We start from the raw sequence: 21,378 nt of genomic DNA, 5'->3' as shown, positions 1-21,378 counted from the left end.
GTAGACTAATTTTTCCAATAAAAAAAGCTATGGGACATGAAACAATGCGTTATAACAGAGAAAAATATGGTACATGAAAATTCAGTTTACACTCGCCGATTGCGTTTAAATGAAGGGTATTGGCGAGGAAATTGGCAGCACAGCGAAAAGCATCCTGTGAACCTAACTTACATCTTGTGGGTCTTTCGAGACTTCTGGAAATGCATCTCCTAAACTGTTTACGGCAACATCAACTAATGAGGCTAACATCCCTGGCTTTGCATTCAACTTCTCGGTGGCATATCTTACAGCACGACGAAGAATACGCCTTAAGACATACCTAAAAGCAAGATGAAATGACATATTTTAATGTTTGGAAAAACATCAACTCTTAACAAATCCAAAATTTATTGCTTCAACAAATCAAAATGAACATACGAATGCTCATCTCTATATGGATCAATATATTTTTAGATAGACCGATAAGTTTGGCCTACTAAATCATAGGTGTTTTTTCTATCCGATACTCGCTTAAGTTCATTAACCCCTTCCCTCAAGTCTATCTAAAAAGAAGCTTGATTGCAACATTGTGTTCCTCGTCTCTTAATGACAAAATTCTTGTATAATTGCAAATATCTTGTACCCGTGTACAGCTCCTTGTATTCTTCTATCCGTGCATCCGTGCACCAATATAATATGTGTACAGCATATACGGCAGCCCGATAAACAGTAATTTACATTAATTGCAAGTAACAATAAAAAATAACTGCGAATTCCCTTCAAATAAATAAGGAATGGAAAAGAACTGACCCCCTGCCAGTGCTTTCTGGTTTCCCCCCATCTGAGAACGCAATAGTCAGAGTGCGAATATGATCAGCTAAAACTCGATAGGCCATGTCTAAACCATCGATGTCATCAGCTCCAACTTTGCCAGAATAAGGCCTTGATCCAGTGCCCTAGCAAAAAAGGATAAGAACATGAATATTCTTTGGCTAATTTTGGACACTAGTCTACAAACAAAAGAACGATGGGTGCAACAAACTACGAACGTCTAGTATGGGGGGGGGGGGTTGCATTAAATGTGGATGTGGAAATAGCATGAAAACTGTAAGGGGGGCGGTGGTGGAGATAGAATGAATATTGTGGAGGTGGATAGAATGAATAATTATCCACGTGACTGAAGTACTAATTCATAATTTATATCGATAAATGACGTTAAAACTACCAATCAAAGAAAATAGCAACAGCGTACTGCCACAGCTGTTTTGGTTGGGTAAATTCCACAATGTATTGAAACGACCATGCACTTATGTATGATTCAAAAACCCTTATGGAATTACTTATGCACTCAGAAAAGCAGTTGCTTTTTACAAATAAATGCTAAGTGCTTGATGGATATTAATTATTCTCTGTTACTGAGCAAACAAATGAGCTAGAAGCTAAAATAGGACAGGTGTACAAGTGGGCGAAAAACGTTCCATTTAGAAGTTGATAAAAAATTAATAGAAAGTAGTTTTAAACAAGTTTTCTTTCTTTGAGCACATGGCTCGCAGCAGCTAAAGCGTATATAGCAAAATTTAAATCTGAGGATTAATTTATTTTGTCAGGATAGTTACAGAAAGTAGATAAATAAGCTTGTTGATCAAAGAGAAGATTTTAACTTAGCGTCTTCCACACAGATCTATTTCTATTGATTCTACATATCACAGCAGCAAGGAATAAGAAGGTTCAAACACAGCATGCCTTTTGAATTGCATCAAAAAATGGAGTAAACAAGTCTGTATCGTAATTTGACATTTTCCCTTGAACAACAGAAGCGATTCTTTCTAGACCCATTCCGGTGTCGACGTGTTTTTTCGGCAATAGTTTCAATGTGCCATCATTTTCACTACGAAAGAAAACAACTCATATAAAAAACTTTATAGACTCATAGCTGCCAGGATCGCAATCCAGTTTGCAACAATAAATCCTTGCATTGCTTGCAGTCTTTCATAGACAGATTTGTTATTTTTGTCTCTTCATAGAATATGAAGTTAGGCTGAGAGACAATGCCATTCGAGCGATGTCCTGGTCAGTCCACTGAGTATGACCCCAGCAGGCTTGGAAGTACAGAGAGCGCTGAAAACACATCCAATGCTACATTTTAATCACCTTAGTTAAAGTATCAACTTATTCAGGGCAGGAAACGTGATCCAATTTTCAAAGGTCTGTGTTCTGCGCTGTCTTTTCAAAAATTGTATATTTTTTATTGCTTATTACATCAAAGTCAACATAGCGGTTTGATCTTTGATAGAGTGAGAAGCTAACCAATCAAAAGTTTATCCTGTGACGTCACTGTAATATGAAAGTGTGAAACAGTTCGCATAAAAGGGATTCAAGGGTTGAAGGGGAAAAGAAATACGTATAACCAACAAAAAATTGGCTGTGACTGGCTTTGTGTTCTTGTTGTGTTGAATCCTTGGCTTGGCTAGAAAGGGATTCAAGAAGATCAAAGCTAAAAAGGTAACGTTTTAGAAACACACAATATCTGGAATTTTTAACTAGGCAAAGGTCAATGGAAACAGAAGGTCAATGGGCATTGGTAGATTGACAGTTGAGGCAGACGAAGGGTGGAAGGTCTCAAGTGAAGATGTCAAAATCACGCAGTAACGGAGAGGTTTTAGCATGATAGAAAAGTGGGGTTGGACACCCCGCTAGTAATGCTGCCATGCTCAGAGTTAAAATTCAGTCACATTAACTTCTCGAGAAAGAAACTTTATTGCACTTCCTTGTTATATACAAAGCTTGCAACCTTAGTGGCATAAAATTTTGTGTAAAAAGGTCGAAAACAGATAAGAAAGGAAGGAAAGGAAACTGGAAAACTGTAGGCAAAGTGAGGGTCTATTTTCTTACATAAATCTTCATTTTAGGTTGCTTTTGGAGACAAGTTAACCTCCATGGTTGACACTTTTAAGTCAATTTTCAAGGAAAAACAAAGCTGCTAAAGCTGTTGATCTCAAACGTTAATCGTTAGGTTAGCAAAGAAAATTCCCTTTTCAATATTTGCAAAAGCTTTTGGTTAACTATTTAACAGAAATCAATGATTAAATTTGTGTTAACAAAGTAAGTAACATTGTTTTGTCTACAACTCACTTACTAGCCATAGATTCAAGAAAAAAAACAATGGAACAAAATAGAACAATGGAATAAAACAACAGCAATAAAACAGAAACAAAAAGATCAAACAAATACATAAAAATATGGTTTATTAATGCAAAATTGCCTTAATAAAGGATAGAAAGTCATTATTATTATAACAAAACATACCGATTGAATGTAATGAACACAAGATTCCAGATCTCTAGCACATCTGGAACATCCATGTTAACAAGACTACTTGCATCACGGTCACCCAATCTATCAAAATGAATCTCAGTGCATGGTCCACATGGTCCTGTATCTCCCATTTCCCAGAAATTATCCTTCATTCCAAAAGGCAGGACCCGTTCCGGAGATATGCTAAATAGGAAAAATAAATACATTATAATATAATTGGCTAACATCATTTCTAGTTTGATGATTTGTTTTGATTCAATTCAACACTAATGTCAAAAAAGGAACCAACCAAAACATGGGATAAACTGGGTTTACAAGGAAAACTTTAAAGTCAGGTTTACTTCTTCAGATGAACAGATGTCCATCAAATTGCTATTAATTATGCTGACACACATCAAGGATCCTGGAATTCATATATCAAAGCAGCTTCACAAACTGTCTTTGTTGCAAACAGTGTATATATACTTTCTTTGGTGTATAAAACAGGAAGTTTCTTGAGGTAGGGTATCATAATGCAACCTGTCAATGCACTAATCAGGCAACATTAGAAGTCATTATAGGCTATGCTTGAAAGGTCAGAACTTAGAACCGTTGTGTTCTATACACCAAAAACATACTGTATTCTGTCTTGTATTCCCACTGCAGGTTTATTAATTAACCTCTTAATTTATTGCAGAATGACTAGAAAGGGGGGATTATCAAAGAGGCAGGATTAATTTTTCAATGTGCCTTAAGAGAGCAGGCCTAAATTTTAGGTCTTCTTTTCAGGATTAGAAAGATTTCAATTACAAATTTAGATAGCCATATTTTTTTCTGGCATTGTGTTCTACTTTTTCTTTGATAATTTCATCATCAAAATAGACATCAACATGTTTCTTTTCTCTCATTAAGCCAACATGTGGTATTATCAGAGAGGCAGGATTAATTTATAAAAGCATAGAGAAGAGGTTTGATTATAACAGGTCTGGCCGTTTGTATTTTTATAGGTGAGCTGTGAATCGCTCCCCTAATTTGCTGAGGCAAGCTAAATCAGTAACACATAGAATGTACTTTAAAGACAATTGACAGATGACTTAAGCCCCTTTAGTATCTGTCGGTTGCCTTTAATAGCCTCAGTCAGGAGTATGCTGTTTTACTTCTTTCAATTTGTATTTGCTTTAACCGAGACTTAGGCACCCCCTTTACTTGAAGTATTTAAAAAAACAGACTCTTTCAGTTTCATGTAAAGCTGGCACAACACTTAAACAACAATTTTCTTGCCAAACAGTCTTTTTGTTGCACAGAATTTGAAAATGGCTTTGAAAAACGAATTTTGAAACAAACTTAAGTTATCTGTCTAACACTCTCAGGGTATAAAACGTCAGAACATAGATGGAAAACTCTACGCTAAAATACCCAGTTTTGGATTGAAATAGGCCAATCAGAAAACGCGAGCACATGACTGTTGAGGTTGTCCAATCGGTGCCGCATTCCTATAGAAAATGTTACCAATGGAGTCCTAAGGTGAAAACGAACTCCTTTCTTCCACACAAAAGCGGCCTGTCATGTTTATATAGTAGATAGATTCACAAACTAGATGGAACGATAATCAGGCTTTGCCAGTAATGCAACCATGTCGCTGTTATAGTTTTTCATCCAATCTGGGTTTTTCAGTAAATGCCGCTGGATAGCGGAATTCCATGTTTTGGTTGTCCTTTTTGATCTGCAAGACAGAGTACCCTGTTCTCTTTGAGGGATAGTTTTGTTTCTATTGCTGGAAGGGACCTGCTGTTTTATTATATCCCTCAATCTACAGTTCCTACCAATTTCTTCTACTTTCCTTCAAAAAATATGCCTGTTTTCTTAAGATTGAAAGGTTCTATTCGCTACAAACATACCTTTCGCTTAACTATCCTTTTCTAAATAGATTGAAGTTCATGCCTATCATAACAAAAACTGCCCAACAAGCAAAAAGTTAATTGCAAAAAATGCAATGACAGGAGAAATCGCTGTTACAAAAATAACCCAATTAACCCTTGTAAGTTTTCAGGGTTCTTGAATAGGAAAAGGGCATATGAATGGAAATTTTAAGGGAGCGATTCTCCCTTCATGTTCTGTTTAGGAGAGCAATTCATAGCTCGCCTGAGGTTGCGAGGGGAGCGTGGAGGCAAGCGCAAGCTATCACTCACCTCAAACGGCCAGGCCTGATTATAAGAGAGGCAGGGGCATTGGAGAGGGTGGGATTTGAAGAATTTACTCGTTGCTATTCAATTCTTTACAAAAAGCATGCAGAGACATGTCTCTTTTTCATCAAAAACTAGACAACAGATCCTCTCTTTGCATTTAGTTGCTAAACATTGCTTAAAGGAAGAGTCTATAAATAAAGAGCCTTGTAAATTACCCTAAATCAAGCCAGATCTGCTTTGATTCAAGATCAGCTGGGACACTTTCAGTTCCACCAAAATAGGTTACATATAATCTTTCTTTTGGTAATTTCAACACATCAGTCAAAAGTTCCCATGCCATATGAATTGCTTCTTTCTGAAACAAAATTGGAGAAACTAATAAAAGAAATTTGTTATTGGAATGAAGAAAATGTGATAGTTATGGAATCAAAACTCTACACTTAAGTTAGTTGCAAGTCTTACGCAGACATCATTCAATGTCATCCTTTACACATCATACCGTGAATTTGCTAATAGCTAACACTGTAGTTCCAGGATGGGACTAATCAAATAATTTTGATTCATTGTTGTAGCTCCTGCACTGACATTACTGGATGTGTGATGATTTTTTCACATTTGATACATTTCTGTTCATTTGGAAACATAAAAGTGTTTGAAAAATTTCAAAAGTTACCTTAAAAAAGTCACCAAATGACCAATTCCCCAGCATTTCAAAAAATGTATGATGATAGACATCTTTACCAACATCATCCAAATCATTGTGTTTGCCACCAGCACGAATACACTTCTGACTATTGACTGCTCTTTTCAATTTTGAGAAATCACTGTTTGGGTCAACCGTACCCAGGAAAATTGGTTTGTACTAAAAATATAAAAATGTATCCGATTTCATTACTATTTCAAGAATATATCACTCAAAATGATAACGTCAAGTCTGTGTTAGCACTTTCTGAAACACTAGCTATCAAATAAGTTTTAAAAAAATCTGAAAACTGCTGAGAAAATTTAGTCAAGTCCTTTATTAATAAAAACTTATTTTCATATTTTTGATACTCTGTTTTCATAACTTTTGAAATATTTTCAAGTGTTAAGTTGATTTGTTGTCTTTGTTTGCTAGTTTCAGCATGACAAAGGTAATATCTTTCTTGCATACTAGCTTGTGAAGGTGCTGTATTTATAGTTTACAGCAAGTTCATTTTCTACTGTCAGTTACATTTCATTTTCATTTAGCAGTTTATGTTACATTTATAGTAGTTTTTATGTATAAAGGTATGCAGCTTCAAAGCAAAAATACATTTCTTGCAATGTGCGGAGAGTGTATCTGTTTGTAAAACACGTTTTTGAAAAAAGTACCGCATGCACGTGTGTAAAAAGGGCAACTTCATCAACGATGAAGTTAATTCAATATTGGGGTGAAACCAAATCATCCCTAAACAGATTTAATTTACCTGATTCATTCCGGCATTCGCGAACAGTAGAGTTGGGTCATCGTGTGGTACAACAGAAGAAGATCTTACAAACGTGTGCCCATGTTTTTCCACGAAAAAATCTACGAACATTTGTCTCAAATCCTTGCCAGTCAGCGAGCTATCCATTTTGAACTGCGCTTCACAAAACTTTCTCAGAAATCTAAGAGGCGCAGGTTTTGCGAGGACTCTTTTTGCTAGCACGCAATTAACTTTTAGCCACTGCCTTGAGAAGAGCGAAGTCATCCAAGCCTTCAGAGAAGGGTAAGGAAAGTTGCTGCTGACTTGCTGACGAAACCATTTGAAACCTGCCTCTCTTTCGTTAGAAAATTCAACATTGCGAGGCATTCTAAATATTGGAAATTCCCTTATTCCACATGTGTTAACTCGATCAAAAATCTGTTAAAGTGTGACAAAAACAAACATACGAAATATGGGAAAGAAACGGTAAGGATAGAAAATCTACTTAAGACATTCAATGAATTGTTGAAATTATGTTGCAGCAAATTTTTTTTAGGTAAAAACATAAAAATCAATGTGTGGAAAATAATTAAAATCCAAATTGGAAAAATAAGAAAAGAGAAGATAAGGAGCAGAGACTACCACCTTGTTACACCCTCAAACTCAGATGAGGGGTGGTTGTGTGTCCCTTGTATATTTTGAGCAAAAAGCTTGAATAAGGCAGAAAATAAAATAACACAAGGTACATTTTGGGGCTTTAAATCAAGTACCTTCACTTGGTAGCTTGTTTTGGTCAGGTTGGTGTGCTCTATACTTTTGACTTTGTTTCTTGCGCAGGCAAATTCATTCGCCTGATTGCGCGATTGTATAACTGCCCTCCACACACTTCTAAGAAATTTGTATTGGTAATAATGAAAAATGTAATCAAATAGGGACTTCGCGATCTTTCCCCAATAGTTTATCTATTGATAAACAAACTATATAATTTTCATGTTATTATTCTTTGTTTGCTTATATCTATAGTTGTTGTAATTATAGTTGTATTTGTTAATGTGGTTGATGTGGTCTAAATTGTAGTTTTTGTTGAATTTTGAAATAAACTGAACTGAACTGATTTGCACTGCACCATGGGCACTTCAACCTAGGAGATATAGAGACATGCACCTCCCCAGAAATTTTTGGATTTACGAATACCTAAAATGATGTTGGAATGCACAAAAAAATTTTAGAAAATAAAAAGAATTTAGTAGTAGTAATGTTAACTTTTTAAGTTGAAAGACAGTACATTGCCCACTTGTTTCCTAGTTGTCTCTACTCATTTCCTGTCATAGTAACTAGCTTTTACATTCAAAGGGGCTCAGCCTCTTAGCTCCAGCCCCTTCTTTTCTACTATAATGTTGGACACCAACAAAAAAACCAAAACTAAAGTGTCTTGCCTGCCAAAATTTCTACCCACTTGTCATTTCATTTCTTGTCCTGAGTATCACTTTTTCCATCCCCCTTCCCCTAGATCAACATTGATGCCACTGAACTAAAATAAAACTTGTAAAAACAGCTGTTATAGTTTGTGGTATAACATCACTTGAATCTTTCACAGTGATTTTTACTGTGAGTACACTTGTTCCAACCTTGTTTGACATGAACCCTTTAATCTGTTCAATCATCTGAAGGCCTGACTACAATTCATCTTCCATCTTTTCTTCCTGTTTATGATAAAATACTCTACCCTACTGATGTTGGTGCTAAAAATGATTAAATTTTTTTTATAAAGAAAGCAAAGCAAGAATTCGAAAGCCGAAGATGAGGATTCAGATGATGGATTTTCAAGAATGCCACTGCCAGACCCTGTATGTAGATTAAATGTTTATTGCAGCTTTCGACTGTGGCTACCCTCTCTTTATTGGTTATTTTTGAGATTGTCATGTAGCTATTCACTCATTAGAATTATTCTTGCAGGGGTCAAAAGATTATTACAATGATGAAATTGAGAAGCATTCCTTACAGAAAGATAAGGTATCATATCTCTAATTATCAAATTTTCTTTAAAGTTTGATTGATGTATCCTAGAACTGTTAATCTGTTCTTAGCAATTGATCATGTATATAGACACACCAATAAACAAACTCAACATTTAGTATCTCATATGTTAGGGCTCTAGACAGTTGATATCGCCTACAAGGGTACCCAAAATTTGCTTATTCCTTTTCTATGAAAATTTTTTAACTGGTAAAATTGCTGGTCTGTCTCACTCACAAATGGACAGAATGGGACAACTGTCACCTATTCACCAGAGTTGTAAATATGAGGCTTGTTTTGTTCTTAGGCTAGCCATTTAATTTTTAAGTCAGAGTGAGTTAGTTCCAACCAAATCTGGCAACTTCAAATTCAATTTGCAGATTCTTTTGGACAGTGATGCTGAGCCTGATGATGAAGACATTTATAGCGAAGAGGTTTTTCCTTCATTTCTTGATATAATGCTGATAAGTTGTTTCTAAATTTCTTTTGTGGATATTTGATAATCTAGCTAGAAAACATCAGAAATCCTGAATTTTCCACTCAAAATAACATAAACTTGTGTTTTTAAGTTGATCATTAAAAATGCAAAGTGTGAGAGCTTTTTGTTTAAAAAGTTCCTTTTTCGTGAATTGTATTTAGGGAGATGAAATAATGAAACTTGATGATGATGAAAGTGATGAAGAAGATGAAGAAGAAAATGATAAGGTGAGAGATTTTCTTAAAGTGACTGAAACTCTAAGCTTAGAAACTGATTGTGATATTGAAATTTCCTTTTTTTGTTTTAGTTCAATGTTCAATGAAGGACTTGACATAGATACATGAAGTTTTTTATGTGTTCTTGAAGAACATTACATAATTTTTGCTCTATGAATTTTAGGACAGTGAAGATTTGCTGGCAGATGAAGATGAAAATGATGAGGAAGCTGGTATGAAATATATCTTCTACTTAATGTACTTGCTCATTATCAATTTTTTGAAACTCTGTTTTAAGTTTTATTTTCACAAACAGTGAGGTCACTTCACCAGATGTCAGTAAATATTATGTTAACTGGTAATGTGATGTCAGATGATAGAATTTTGGATTCTGTTAGCTTTATTTCATTAATCTCTTTTATTTTTATTCAAGGACTGCCTAGCCGCAAAGCTTGGGGAAGAAAAAAGAAGGAGTTTTATGACTCTGATCTTAAAGATGCTACTCATTTTGGTTAGTTGTTTTTATCAACCACATCCTTTCACAACCCAGATATTTTATCTACCTGTTGATTTCAATGGTCTGTTATTGTCAGATTTCAAAAACTCAGGACAAAATGTTATGCATGACTATAATTGTTTAAGAGGTTCTAGTTTAATTTTATAAACCATTGCTTAAATAGGCTTTTCAATTTTTGTTTCCTTGACTATCCTACCTCTTTAAGCCTTTTAAGTGAATTGCTTTGAAATAAATGTAATGATGTTGCAGATAATTTTGAGGAAGAAGAAGTGGTTGCAGAGGAAGAGGAGAAGGAAGCAATGGCTTTACAGCAGAGAATGATATCTCACCTTGATCAACAAGATTTTGATTATCTTGATCTTGAGGTATGGTTCAGATTTGCATGCATGCTATTTTTCATTGCAGAGAATTGTCTTTTTCCATCTTTTTTGAAGTTCCTTTTAAGATTCTACTTTCATTGATAAGATTTTATTTATTTTTGATCATATTCATTACAAATATGCCCAATTTTGTACAAATGCTAAAATGCATCTATTGAATTCTAGGAGCAGCCAGTTGGGGAGAATGAAGAGCTTGTTGATATGGTAATCAAGGATTTTTGTTATCATCTTGTTGTAACACTCTTCCTTTTGTTCAAATTTTAACAATTACTTTTACAGCCACCTACCAAAAGAATGAAAATTTAGTATATAGTTTAATTACGCTATTTTTGTGTTGTAATTTGGAAATGTTTTTAATTTTTTATATCAATGGTGTAATTAGGTTTTTTCTCTATTTCTATGTTCCTATTTTTATATTTATTTTTATAGGATATGGAAACACAGATTGTCAAAGATTTGCATAAACTTTCAAAAGAAGAAAAAATTCAGGTAAAATTTTTTTTAAAAAAAGATTATCATAGATTTAGCCTCTCATGGCATCTGCATGCATATTTCTATGCCTCAAATTTTAATGAAATATATATATAACAGTTTGATGTTTGGAAAGACTTATTTTCATTTGCCATTCATTGGGATGTTCTTTTTGATGTTTTTTTGATTAGCTGATTACTTTTATTTGTTTGATAAATTCTTTTTGCTTTCATTCCCATTTATAAAACTCCAGAAATTTTTATCACTTTGAGTCTTCTTAGTTTTTTAGGTGGTCTAACGATATTCTTATAACGATATTTTCATCATTGGTTTTTTATTCCACCTTCTGCCCACTTCACTGCCTCCCCATTCTGGTTGTTGTAAAGTTCCCAGAAGCTCTCGTCCTCCATTCCTCCTTTTTAAATTCTATAAATATTTTGCTATTTTGTCTTTGAAACTTCATTTGTGTTCTTTATGTGCATTCGTTTAATATTGTTTATTGTTTTTATTTACTGGATTTCAGCTTTTAATGAAAGAGTCTCCAGAATTGTTTCTTCTTTTGGACGATTATCAAGCAAGGGTAAGAACTTTTATTAGCAATTTGCAATTGATTTTTGTGTCCTTTTCCATTAAATTCAGAATTAAATATTGTGTGTGGTACCAATACTTGGTTTTAGTTTGCTAATAGTCGCTCAAAGTTCCTGTACTGCATATAAAATTTTCATACTTGTTATTTTTACCCTCCTTAGCAAACTCATCTTTTAAATTGGCTTTACACCCCTTTATAGCTTATTAGATGCCTTAGTGAGTATTAGAAATTAGACAACATACCGTAAATCCTCAAATAAGCCCTCACCTAAGAATCATTTTTGCAAATAAGCCCCCCCCCCCCCCCCTCAAGGGAAGCATTATTGCAGAATAATATCGCATTTTAAGAAAGCCTCCACAGAACAATAGCTATACAGTATTACTTTCTTTGACTGGAGACCAAAAAGCAAAAAAGCGACTTTTGTGATGATAAAAGATTATAATATTTGTTAGATTATCAAACAGCACTTTGTAACTCTTTTAATGATATCAGTTGTTGTAATAAGAAGCTCAAAATGGTCATGTTTATCTTTTTTTCCATTCAATTGGTCAACAAGAATTTCCTTTGGTCACTATGAATAAGCCCCCTCCCCCTCGAATAAGCCCCCACCAAAAAATTAATTTTTGCAAATAGAAATTAGGGGATTCACGGTACATGCAGCTTCATATTTTGTTTGTTCTTGGTTTGTAGTTGAATGACGTAATCAGCAAGTATCATCCCCTTTTGGTGATTGCAAGAACGCGTAAAAATATCATATCTAAAGAGGTTTGTTACCTAGTTCTTCTATTTACTTACTGGAACTAGACGAAAACGCTTTTTTACTGAATATACTTAAAATCTTCATAGAACCATTTTTATAGAATTATTTCCTTGCTCTTGATTCTCTCCACAAATTTTAAGCCCAGCACTTTTGAGAAGATTCCTTTTTCAGCCCTATTTTTAATTTTTTGTAAGATTCCACTTCTATGTAATGTGAATTCAATTACTACATTATAATATGCAATACAAATAAAATATAAATAGACTTACAAAACAAAATGACTTAAAGACACAAGTAAATTGTATTAAGGGAAGATCTTAAGGAGGAGATCTATCCTGGAATCCTTGCACATAGCAATCAACTGATACTTTCCTGATTTTTAGGGAAGAGATTTCATCGAGGTGATGAATCAGCTTCTTTTAAAGTAAGTTTTCTGTGTATTACTAATACGCTTTTTCAGTTTATTATAGATTTTGTTTTGTTGATTGAAAAAGTTACAACGATGTAATGCAAAAGGAGTATAATCAATGCTGGAACTTACACTGCTTTCATGTACACTTTAGCTTATCTATAACGTCGAAATATTCGTATGGCAAATGAATTTTGAGAGAGGTATCCTTGTTGTATAGACATGAATTCACGGATGCTGTGATTCGTATGCAGTATAACTGACTAGTTTTTAACAAAGGTGTTCTCAGTGGTCTTTCTTAAGACTGTCAGGGTTTCTAAGACTCACACGTACTTTTTTCCTTTTCACACGACTTGTAGTGCCACTGACAGCCAAAGATTTGCCCTGGGCCAGCTTTAGGTCTTCATTCAGTGACCTAAAGAGCCCTGATACTAGGCGAAGCCGTTCTAATGAGCCCTGATACTGAGCGAAGCCGTTCTACAGCTGACTGTTTGAGGAATCAGTTGTTTTCTTACTCTGTCTCGTGTTTAATTTTGATTGATGTTTAATAGCATTATTTTTATCCTAGTTACTGTGTGAATATCAGTTTCTATCTAATGCTGATAGCAAAGCGAGAAAATGTCAAAGACCACCCGGTTATCGAAAAAATTGTTGAATACAGAACTGTAAGTGAAAATTAGTCATTACGATATAAATTATTTTGTATTAAAAGTTTATGTGAAATCAATAATTAGGCAGATTATGTTAACATTGCGAAACTCTTTTGCAAAGTATTACATAAACAAACTTAAAGTAGTCTAACTGTCAAGGATTGACATCTTGATTGATATTATTTCATCATGATGATATTTATTTTTATTATTATTGTCCAAATTAAATAAATTAGATTCTAACAACTGCCAATGAAAACTTTTTACGTAAAAAGCAGTCGATAGTATAAAAGTGGCGTAAGCCATATATGTCAATCAAATTTAGCCAATCATTGAGCTTGCGAGTGGAATCATGCTCACTGATTGGCCAATTTTTGATTGAAAGATGACTTATGCCCATTTAGTATCTGTTGATTGCCTTTTAAGAACGCATCAATCGAGAAATAACTTACCTTGAGTGTCTTCTGAGCTGTGGCGTTGCCCTTATCCTTCCCCGTGCATTTCTTACAAATGTATCTTAAACCCAGATCTACAAACTGCTTGTCATATCTGCTTATTTCAAATTGCGTAATCGTACTTTCTTTCAAAAGAATTATTTCCTTTTTTACAATGTTAGCTTTTGGAAAAAATCGAACCCATGGCTAAGCAGCTCGAAGGCCAAATGATGAAAATTCTACAACAGAATTCCAAAGTCAATGGTAATCTAATTGAATGTGATCTTGTGTTTTTGTAGGGATGCCACCTTTAATTAGCGATGCCTTATATACGCGAGGCTCTACTCATTTAAATCGCTTTTTTATTAATTTCATAGCCAATAAATTTATGCTTCAGATATTCTCTCTTTGATTGCCCCCTTCAGCTGTCCACAAATCCTTTACAGCAGAGTCATTCAGTATACGATCAGCACATCTGAATGCACGTTTGTACTTTAAAGCACTATATCCCGACGGATCTCGCTGGCCATTTAAATGTCTCATTCGTCGGACTACACAACAGGCCTATTTTTACGTATCCAATCGGCAACGTATTACTGATTCGCAATGTTTTCTTGATCATAAACGCGCTGCAAAGCCCTGGACGGTTGACTGACGGGACATAGTGCCTTTAACCTTTTAATTTGAATAAGGCTTATTTATCGATATCATTTTATATACAATAATCTGTGCGTGGTCATTACCCAACTTTGATATAGGCTTGAACTAGTGCAGCAAGCTTAGCCTTTTTTCCTTTTGGTCTGAATGTGCTGATTTTGGTAAATACCTAATGAAAATAATAGAAAAGTAATAGATTTGGCTTAATTTATCCAGTGGTTGGTTTCTGTTTATATTTCACAATCTTGTTATTTCATTGTTATTGGACAATTTATTTTATAGCTTGTTTTCTATCATTTTGCTTAAAGTTATTTTATATCATATTTTGATTTATTACTCAGAAAATGCTGTTAATGGGAATGATACAGAAGCTAGTCAGGTAACTTTATTTTTTTAAGTACAAAACAATCAAAAAGTCTCGAACACTTTTTCGTCGGATTCCTTGACTTGAAGTGCTTTAACCAAACGTTCTGAACTCCTACTGAACAACGAGTTTTCTGTAACGAAGTGTTCATTACTCGATATTTTCAAAATTTTGTTTTTTACAAGATGCAGAAATGCCACTTTCGATATTCACATCTGCTTTTTAGATAAATGTTCCAATTTTAATCCGATTGATTGCTAATATTCATGAAGCAACAGGATTAAGAGAAGCTAGGAAATTTTCAAAATTTTCAATTTTTCCTTATGTATCCACAGTTTACTATTGGTTAATTTAATAGGTTCTTTGGCAAAATGTTAAGGAATTGTAAAATATTCTATGTTATTTTAGTGAAATTAATAAATAAGCCGTTTTTGATTGTTAATATTCCTTCTCAATATTTTATTCTTTCTTTATTCATTTCATGTACAGAATTTGAAGAGCTATGCTGAGGAAGCCAAGTCCATGAAAACGATAATAACACCATCATTAGTGAACGAGAAATCAAAAGCGAAAAAGGTCAGATTGAACTATTAAATTTTGATGTGCACGAAGAATTATTAACTGATGTATTTATGTAAGGAATAGCACAGTTCAAGAGACTTTTGTTTGCGGAAATATGAAAAATTATCATCAGAGTGTGACCATCTTTTAGCACGCACCCAATGGAAATGTTTTCAATTCGCTTTGATTATGATTTGCATATGTGTCATGCTATTCATTTCAGCTTTCCCCTGTAGATAGGACTCTTTCCAATGCTAAGAAGACTAGAAAGAAAGTCAATGTATTGCTACTCACATAGTCCTTAACGTTTGCTAATATTAGATAAGGGCGGCATTATGATGACCCTTACACTTGGTCATCTATTAGACCATCATTTTGTAAAATCTTGCGATTCCGTATGATTATTTTATGTGATATTTCATGCTTCTCTTTGTTTATTGGTATGTTTCTAATACAAGGTAAAGGCAACAAAGCCAAGTGCAGAAAACCCGACTCAAGACCCGTGGGATTATTATAAGAGTGTGTCCGATAAACTGAAAGGCAAAAAGAAGAAACAGCAAGAAGCATCCGAAGAGTATGTTATCAGCAACTTGTTGTATTTTTTATCATTTTTACAGTTAATGTATTTTCTTATGGATTCGATACTCTTGCATGATATGCATTTAACTTGAAACTATTTGAATAAGAGATCGCTTTGATAGTCGTTTATGTCTTAACGTTACTTTCTTTAGTTTGCAAAGCAAGCACAAATGGGATATTTGTAACTCAAGATAGCTTGCCGATGTCATCGAGAATCTAGGAGATATTCTTACGCACTCGTTCATAACGGCACTTAGCATGTTGAAGAAGAACAGGATTTGATTAACTGAGAGAAAATGTGAACGATTGAAACAACGAGGCAGGACTCGAGCTCTGTTGGTAATACGATGACGTACTTGGCCTCGGTTCGTTGGTTCGAGTCCTGCCTCATTCACTTCGGTTTTCGTATACTAAATACTTAAATCCAGATGACTCTGCGCAACTTTTGGCTATTTGGCATCCTGAAAGTAATTTATAAAATGCCTTTGTTTATAAGAACGTTTTTCTTTATCTACTTTTTTAGTGTTGAAGAAGAAGAAGGCGGGGAATCCGAGGCTGATGAAGACGGCAAGAGGGGAATTACGTATGAGGTAATTTCGCAAATGAGGAAACTGTGATAACCCGTTTTAGTTTTTATAATTGAAAAACACAGCTAAGATAACGACTATACTTCAAATAATTAAAGTTGATTGATCGACAGATGTGTATAAATAACCAAGTTTAAATCAGTAATCAATTCAACAAAATAAGTTTCTGAAACATATGAAATTTTGCCCGTATACGGTTTGTTGATAAAACATTAATTGCATTGATAATTGCATTACTGTTACAGTGACATTGACATTGATAATTGCATTACTGTTACAAAACTAGCCCCGATTCGCATGCGTAAACATGCATTAATATTTCATAGCAGCAACATAGCCCTTGAAACATAACAGAGTTGGTTTGTTGCCATTATGAATATTTCTTTGTTCAGTGTAACATTTCCCGATTATCTTTAATAATCTTTTTCCCAAATGCTATTTTCCTTGCAAAGATTAGCGAATTAAAATTTAATTACTTGTTCTTGCTTGTAGACATAACCAGTGGTATTTTCAATATATTTTCAATTTATCTCCTTTCCGTTCATTTTTCATCACAAGACTCGTCCCATCAATCATTTTCAATTATTATTTCATCTAAGATAATTAATTGAAGTGTTTTATTTTTAGATGGCTAAAAACAAAGGATTGACAAGGAAGCGAAAGAAGGAGCATCGAAACCCCCGTGTTAAACACAAAATGAAATTCAAAAAGGCGGTAGTGAAACGAAAAAGCCAGGTGCGAATCTTGAACTGCTGTTTTGCTATTCAAGACACATGTAGACAACAAACTGACAAAATCGTTCAGTTTCATTTTTTATCTCAACCTTCAAACTCATTACACGGGAAAATTGCAAGTTATTTTGTTAGAATTAAAGAGGACACTTTCTGCTGGGGTATATCTGGCTAGTAAACAAAAGCAAAGTTGGTTAAGCGATTCCTTCAAATCATTGATGGATATTAAACCAGGAACCCTATCTTCAAGCTTCAAAAAATCATTCGATTCCTTTTATCCTAATCTTAGTACCCGCTTTAAAGGAAATGTCTAGGCTTTTCCCTGAAATATCCACATTGAAGGATGAGGTTATTCCAGGAATTCATATTTTCTCTCTGCGACAGGGCTTTGCACGGGATTTCCATGTATGTGAGAATTAAAGCATTTATAATGATTTTATCAAGCAGTTTTCTGTTACTTTTAGGCTGCACTGTATTATTTGTGTCTTCTAGATTTTGTAGTATTGTTTTCAAAACAAAACGATGACAGACGCCGACTATGTTTGTGTTTATCACTTATCTTAATTGGTTTTGGAAGTAAATATTATCAAATGAAAATTTCCATAAGATAGCAGCATTTTTCATGATTTGAAAAAAAATTATTTATCTTGATTTCTATTGTAGGTTCCATTGGTGAGAATGGAAGCTTCAAATTACGGCGGAGAGATGTCTGGAATCAATGCGAGAGTTACCAAGAGCGTCAGAATCAAATAAACTAGTTGTGCCTTTTTTACGGTATCACAACAACTACTTTTCTGATGATATGTCCTTTTAAAACCTGTACTTTCCGCTTCAGCAGACTGCTATTTTCTGTGCGGTGCCATTTTCTCATGTTCAGCTCGCTAAATTCAATGAGGAGTAGTCATTTGATCCTAGTTAACCGCATTTCAGTGTCTACAATACTGAACAATGAATGACAATCGGTAAATGTATAGCCTGTGATCCAGACCCCTATAAATTAAGTGAAAGCTGGGTATTATGCGTCAAATCTTGTCATAGAAATTGTCATATTTTGTTGAAGAAGAGATTCCCTTGCGTAAGAACTTGAGTGAGATTCGATTCGGTTCTTTCTAACAACTTTATTGTACTGAATCATAAACATTTACGAGATAAGATGCATAAAACTAGGCATGCCTTTGTCTCGGTTATCAAGACATCTGTCTTCATCATAGACTCAACCTCGCAAACAGTCGCAATGCTGTCAGAAGATTACCTCCAGATATTTTCAAAACAGAAAAAATGTCAATAGAAAAAAGAAGCCCCAATTTCTTTTGTTTATTATGGGTTATTTATGATAGCCGAGCATACCTACATATTTGATGATTTGACAGATTTTGATTGTGCGTACAAACTTTCTTACTTTATGTTTTGTTGTATATCAGATAGAATGCTATTCAGGCTTGTATACGAAATGTTAAATTACGTCATGATATCTTATCATAGAAATGTTAAAGGAAATATTTTCATGAATAACTCTTTTATAATGAACCAGTTACTTGAAGTGAAATTAGTGAAATTTTTCTTCCTTTGTAAATAAACATATGCGAAATTTCTTCCTTTATGGAATCATGTTGTCCTTAGAGAGGTTTTTCTACCAATGCTCGTCCGTGATTCTTCTCCTGTGGTTGTTTTTAAATCATGTTTCCAAAGCCGTTTCTTAACTTCTTAAAAATTTATGAAGTGTGTTTTTCAAAAACATTCTCGACCATCGAAGCAAGATGTGTTGTTTTGCATTTTGTTCCAGCTTTGAAATGTATTGTCGGTTTTCAAAATGTTTTTTGTTCATAGGGTGCTTCGAAAATATACTCTCTTGTTGCAAAAGGTACCTTAAATCCACTAGGATACCGTAAGCCTTTGATAAACAAGTTTATTTCCTATAAATATATTCGAGTTAGTACCAGAACAGTGCTTATTCATTTTGCTTTTTTTGCCAAAACTCAGAATATCCATAATACTGTCCATGCTAAATTTCAAAAATCCATCGAGCTTTTATGTATCACGACAAAATCAAGATAATCGTTTATGATATCTTTCGTCTAGCAATGACAAAATCATTTTGCTTTCGAGCAAAAATTCCCGAGAAATCTCGTAAGGTGTTTGGCAAATTTGATACAGCCCTCGCGTTAAGGTATGGGCGGTAAGACCCTCAGCTCCATTCTGTACCGTCGAATAAAAAGCGCAACTTTGTTGCAATTCGTTTCATTATTCGAAAAAAGATTTGAAAATCAAAAAAACGAAATTTATATTTACGATATATCTACAATTATAATCATTTTATATTCCAGATTGAATTTTTCAGTGTATTCTGCTATATTTCTGTCGTTTTCTGTTCACTTAAATGTTTGGATTTCCAGCATTTTTTGCGCATTCTTCTTTGCACCATTCTGGAGAGCTTGAGACAAAGTAACTCTTTCCAAAGTACTTCACGGCTTCGTAATATATTTTAGCCCCGTGTTTGCAATGATTAAGATCTCCACGAATAAAAGGCCATTTGGCAATCTCTGTTGCGACCTTAGTTGCCCCCGTTATGCCGTTCCAAATAGAGCTGAAGAACCGTTTTCTGTTGTTGTATCTGTCGGTGCATTTTTGTTCCATGTCACGCTTAAATGCTACATCGCAGATTTCTCTAGTCCAGCCATAGCGATTTCCCTGAAAAAGAAAAGTTGTATACACATATATTGTTTCTAGTTAGGCTCTGATTTCATACAATTTATAACGATGTCAAAGCAGATATAACAGCAGAAAATTTGCTGGATTTAAGCAGACCAAAAAATATATTTAACTGAAGCTTTTGAAACTGGCTTAAAGTCATTAGTTTTATGCCCAAGTACATTTGGAGATACTTCTATGGTCCCAAATACATTTGGTTACCATAAAACACTGCATTGTGCTTTGCTTGAAGAAGGAGCAGCCTTTCCACTGCCATTTTTACTTATTTCTACTTGTATAAGCCTTTTGTGCATAACACAACATGTTATCTTGAAACTTTCTGCGGCTATTTGAATTTTGGTTCGCTAAAAAATTTTGCCACAGTGCCGCCATTTCTTTCTCAGCCTGTGGAATACTTTTGCTCAATAAGTGTAGCTCTTGCTTTTGAATCAAGCACTCTTCAGTAAATCGGATACCTTCAAGAAGCGATGCAGCGCGTTTACCGATTACTAACAAGAAAGCAATTGCCCCAATTTTAGACATTAGATTAACGTTCAGTTCCTTTAAGAGCATCATCAACATCACAAAGCTGTAGAGATCTAAGAGAATTGATATATGTGAATCTTCAATTTCTAAGTGAATGAATTTGCAATTAAGCGAGGGCTTTAATTCATAGTTTCCAGCAATTTTAAGTATTGTTAATAGAAACAGAAAGGCAGAATAGTACCGATAACAAGAGCAGAGATTTTTAAAGTTCTTCACACTGTCACTCCTTCACGCTTAATCTTGTATCGATATAGATTTAATGAATGTCTTTTTCGGATGAAACTTGACAATATGGTAATTCTCTTGCTTATTACCTCCAAGCGAAGGCTTTCGCAACAAAATTAGTTTGTTTAAAAAGCTAAACAAAGCAAATTTAAATAGTTAGTTTATACTCTAATCTGCAAGGAAGACAAACCACACACACACATTTGCTAAAGCATCGTCACGCAATCTTAAAAGTTTACACCTAAACACGATAATCAACTCATATTTTTATTAGGAAGCTTAAAATGCCTTTGTATCTTGAAAACCAAGATGTCAGTGATGATATATAGATACATATGTAGCACATGTACTTACACATATGTAGCAAACGTCGTGTCTGTTACAGACAGGTTTAAATAGCTCCTTGTATGGAAAAGGCGCATTCAATGGGATGCTGCAGCCATTAACATGTACATCTGCAGGACAAGTAGACAAGACACCACCAATGAAACACCCTAGAGTCACAAAAACCAAAATAGCTCCCTTGTATGTCTGCATCTTGGCGTTCCTTCAATCAAATGCCAGCCTGGTCTGAACTTATAGACTTACATGCGCTGCCCATCTCAATTTATTTGTACAGGTTTCCAATGTTTGTA

At 34.4% G+C, this 21,378-nt stretch overlaps 3 protein-coding genes across 3 annotated transcripts in view; 1 reads left to right on the top strand and 2 right to left on the bottom strand.

Annotated features, from left to right (window-relative positions):
• The window catches only part of LOC135691086 (alanine--tRNA ligase, cytoplasmic), a 30,551-nt gene extending 23,320 nt beyond the window's left edge, over positions 1-7,231 (bottom strand). The window contains exons 1-7 of the mRNA XM_065208838.2: positions 6,908-7,231; positions 6,133-6,321; positions 5,675-5,814; positions 3,286-3,477; positions 1,723-1,867; positions 790-935; positions 172-319 (exon numbers count right to left, since the gene is read on the bottom strand). Of these exons, the coding sequence (XP_065064910.2) occupies positions 172-319; positions 790-935; positions 1,723-1,867; positions 3,286-3,477; positions 5,675-5,814; positions 6,133-6,321; positions 6,908-7,171 (1,224 nt within the window). The 5' untranslated portion in view covers positions 7,172-7,231. The remainder of the gene's footprint in view (positions 1-171; positions 320-789; positions 936-1,722; positions 1,868-3,285; positions 3,478-5,674; positions 5,815-6,132; positions 6,322-6,907) is intronic.
• A 23-nt stretch (positions 7,232-7,254) lies between these two features.
• Positions 7,255-21,235, top strand: LOC135691088 (something about silencing protein 10). The gene is made up of 21 exons (XM_089116002.1): positions 7,255-7,372; positions 8,658-8,733; positions 8,843-8,899; positions 9,283-9,336; positions 9,542-9,607; positions 9,780-9,828; positions 10,029-10,106; positions 10,362-10,477; positions 10,658-10,696; positions 10,922-10,981; positions 11,487-11,543; positions 12,243-12,317; positions 12,696-12,736; positions 13,290-13,386; positions 13,988-14,069; positions 14,804-14,841; positions 15,316-15,402; positions 15,846-15,961; positions 16,490-16,556; positions 17,181-17,288; positions 17,948-21,235. Exons 1-21 carry the CDS (start codon positions 7,359-7,361, stop codon positions 18,035-18,037), a joined length of 1,467 nt encoding a protein of 488 aa, XP_088972128.1. The 5' UTR covers positions 7,255-7,358; the 3' UTR covers positions 18,038-21,235.
• LOC135691092 (conodipine-P3) lies at positions 19,563-21,316 on the bottom strand. The gene is made up of 2 exons (XM_065208845.2): positions 21,098-21,316; positions 19,563-19,972 (listed from the first exon to the last, which is right to left on the bottom strand). The coding sequence occupies exons 1-2, from the start codon at positions 21,278-21,280 to the stop codon at positions 19,658-19,660; spliced, it is 498 nt and encodes a 165-aa protein (XP_065064917.1). The 5' UTR covers positions 21,281-21,316; the 3' UTR covers positions 19,563-19,657.
• Between the last annotated feature and the right edge of the window lie 62 nt (positions 21,317-21,378).

This window comes from Rhopilema esculentum, chromosome 4 (assembly GCF_057945365.1).
Source record: "Rhopilema esculentum isolate cy_ngs chromosome 4, ASM5794536v1, whole genome shotgun sequence".
NCBI lineage: Eukaryota > Metazoa > Cnidaria > Scyphozoa > Rhizostomeae > Rhizostomatidae > Rhopilema > Rhopilema esculentum.
The sequence above is the reverse complement of the archived record's forward strand: the minus strand, read 5'-3'. Positions and strand labels throughout refer to the sequence as shown.

Coding starts and splice junctions, on each gene's coding strand:
- LOC135691088 (XM_089116002.1), top strand. Junction 8,734..8,842: donor GAATGCCACTGCCAGACCCT/GTATGTAGATTA, acceptor TTATTCTTGCAG/GGGTCAAAAGATTATTACAA. Junction 14,842..15,315: donor ATGATACAGAAGCTAGTCAG/GTAACTTTATTT, acceptor TTTCATGTACAG/AATTTGAAGAGCTATGCTGA.
- LOC135691092 (XM_065208845.2), bottom strand. CDS start 21,280: ATGCAGACATACAAGGGAGCTATTTTGGTTTTTGTGACTCTAGGGTGT. Junction 19,973..21,097: donor ACGACGTTTGCTACATATGT/GTAAGTACATGT, acceptor TTTCTTTTTCAG/GGAAATCGCTATGGCTGGAC.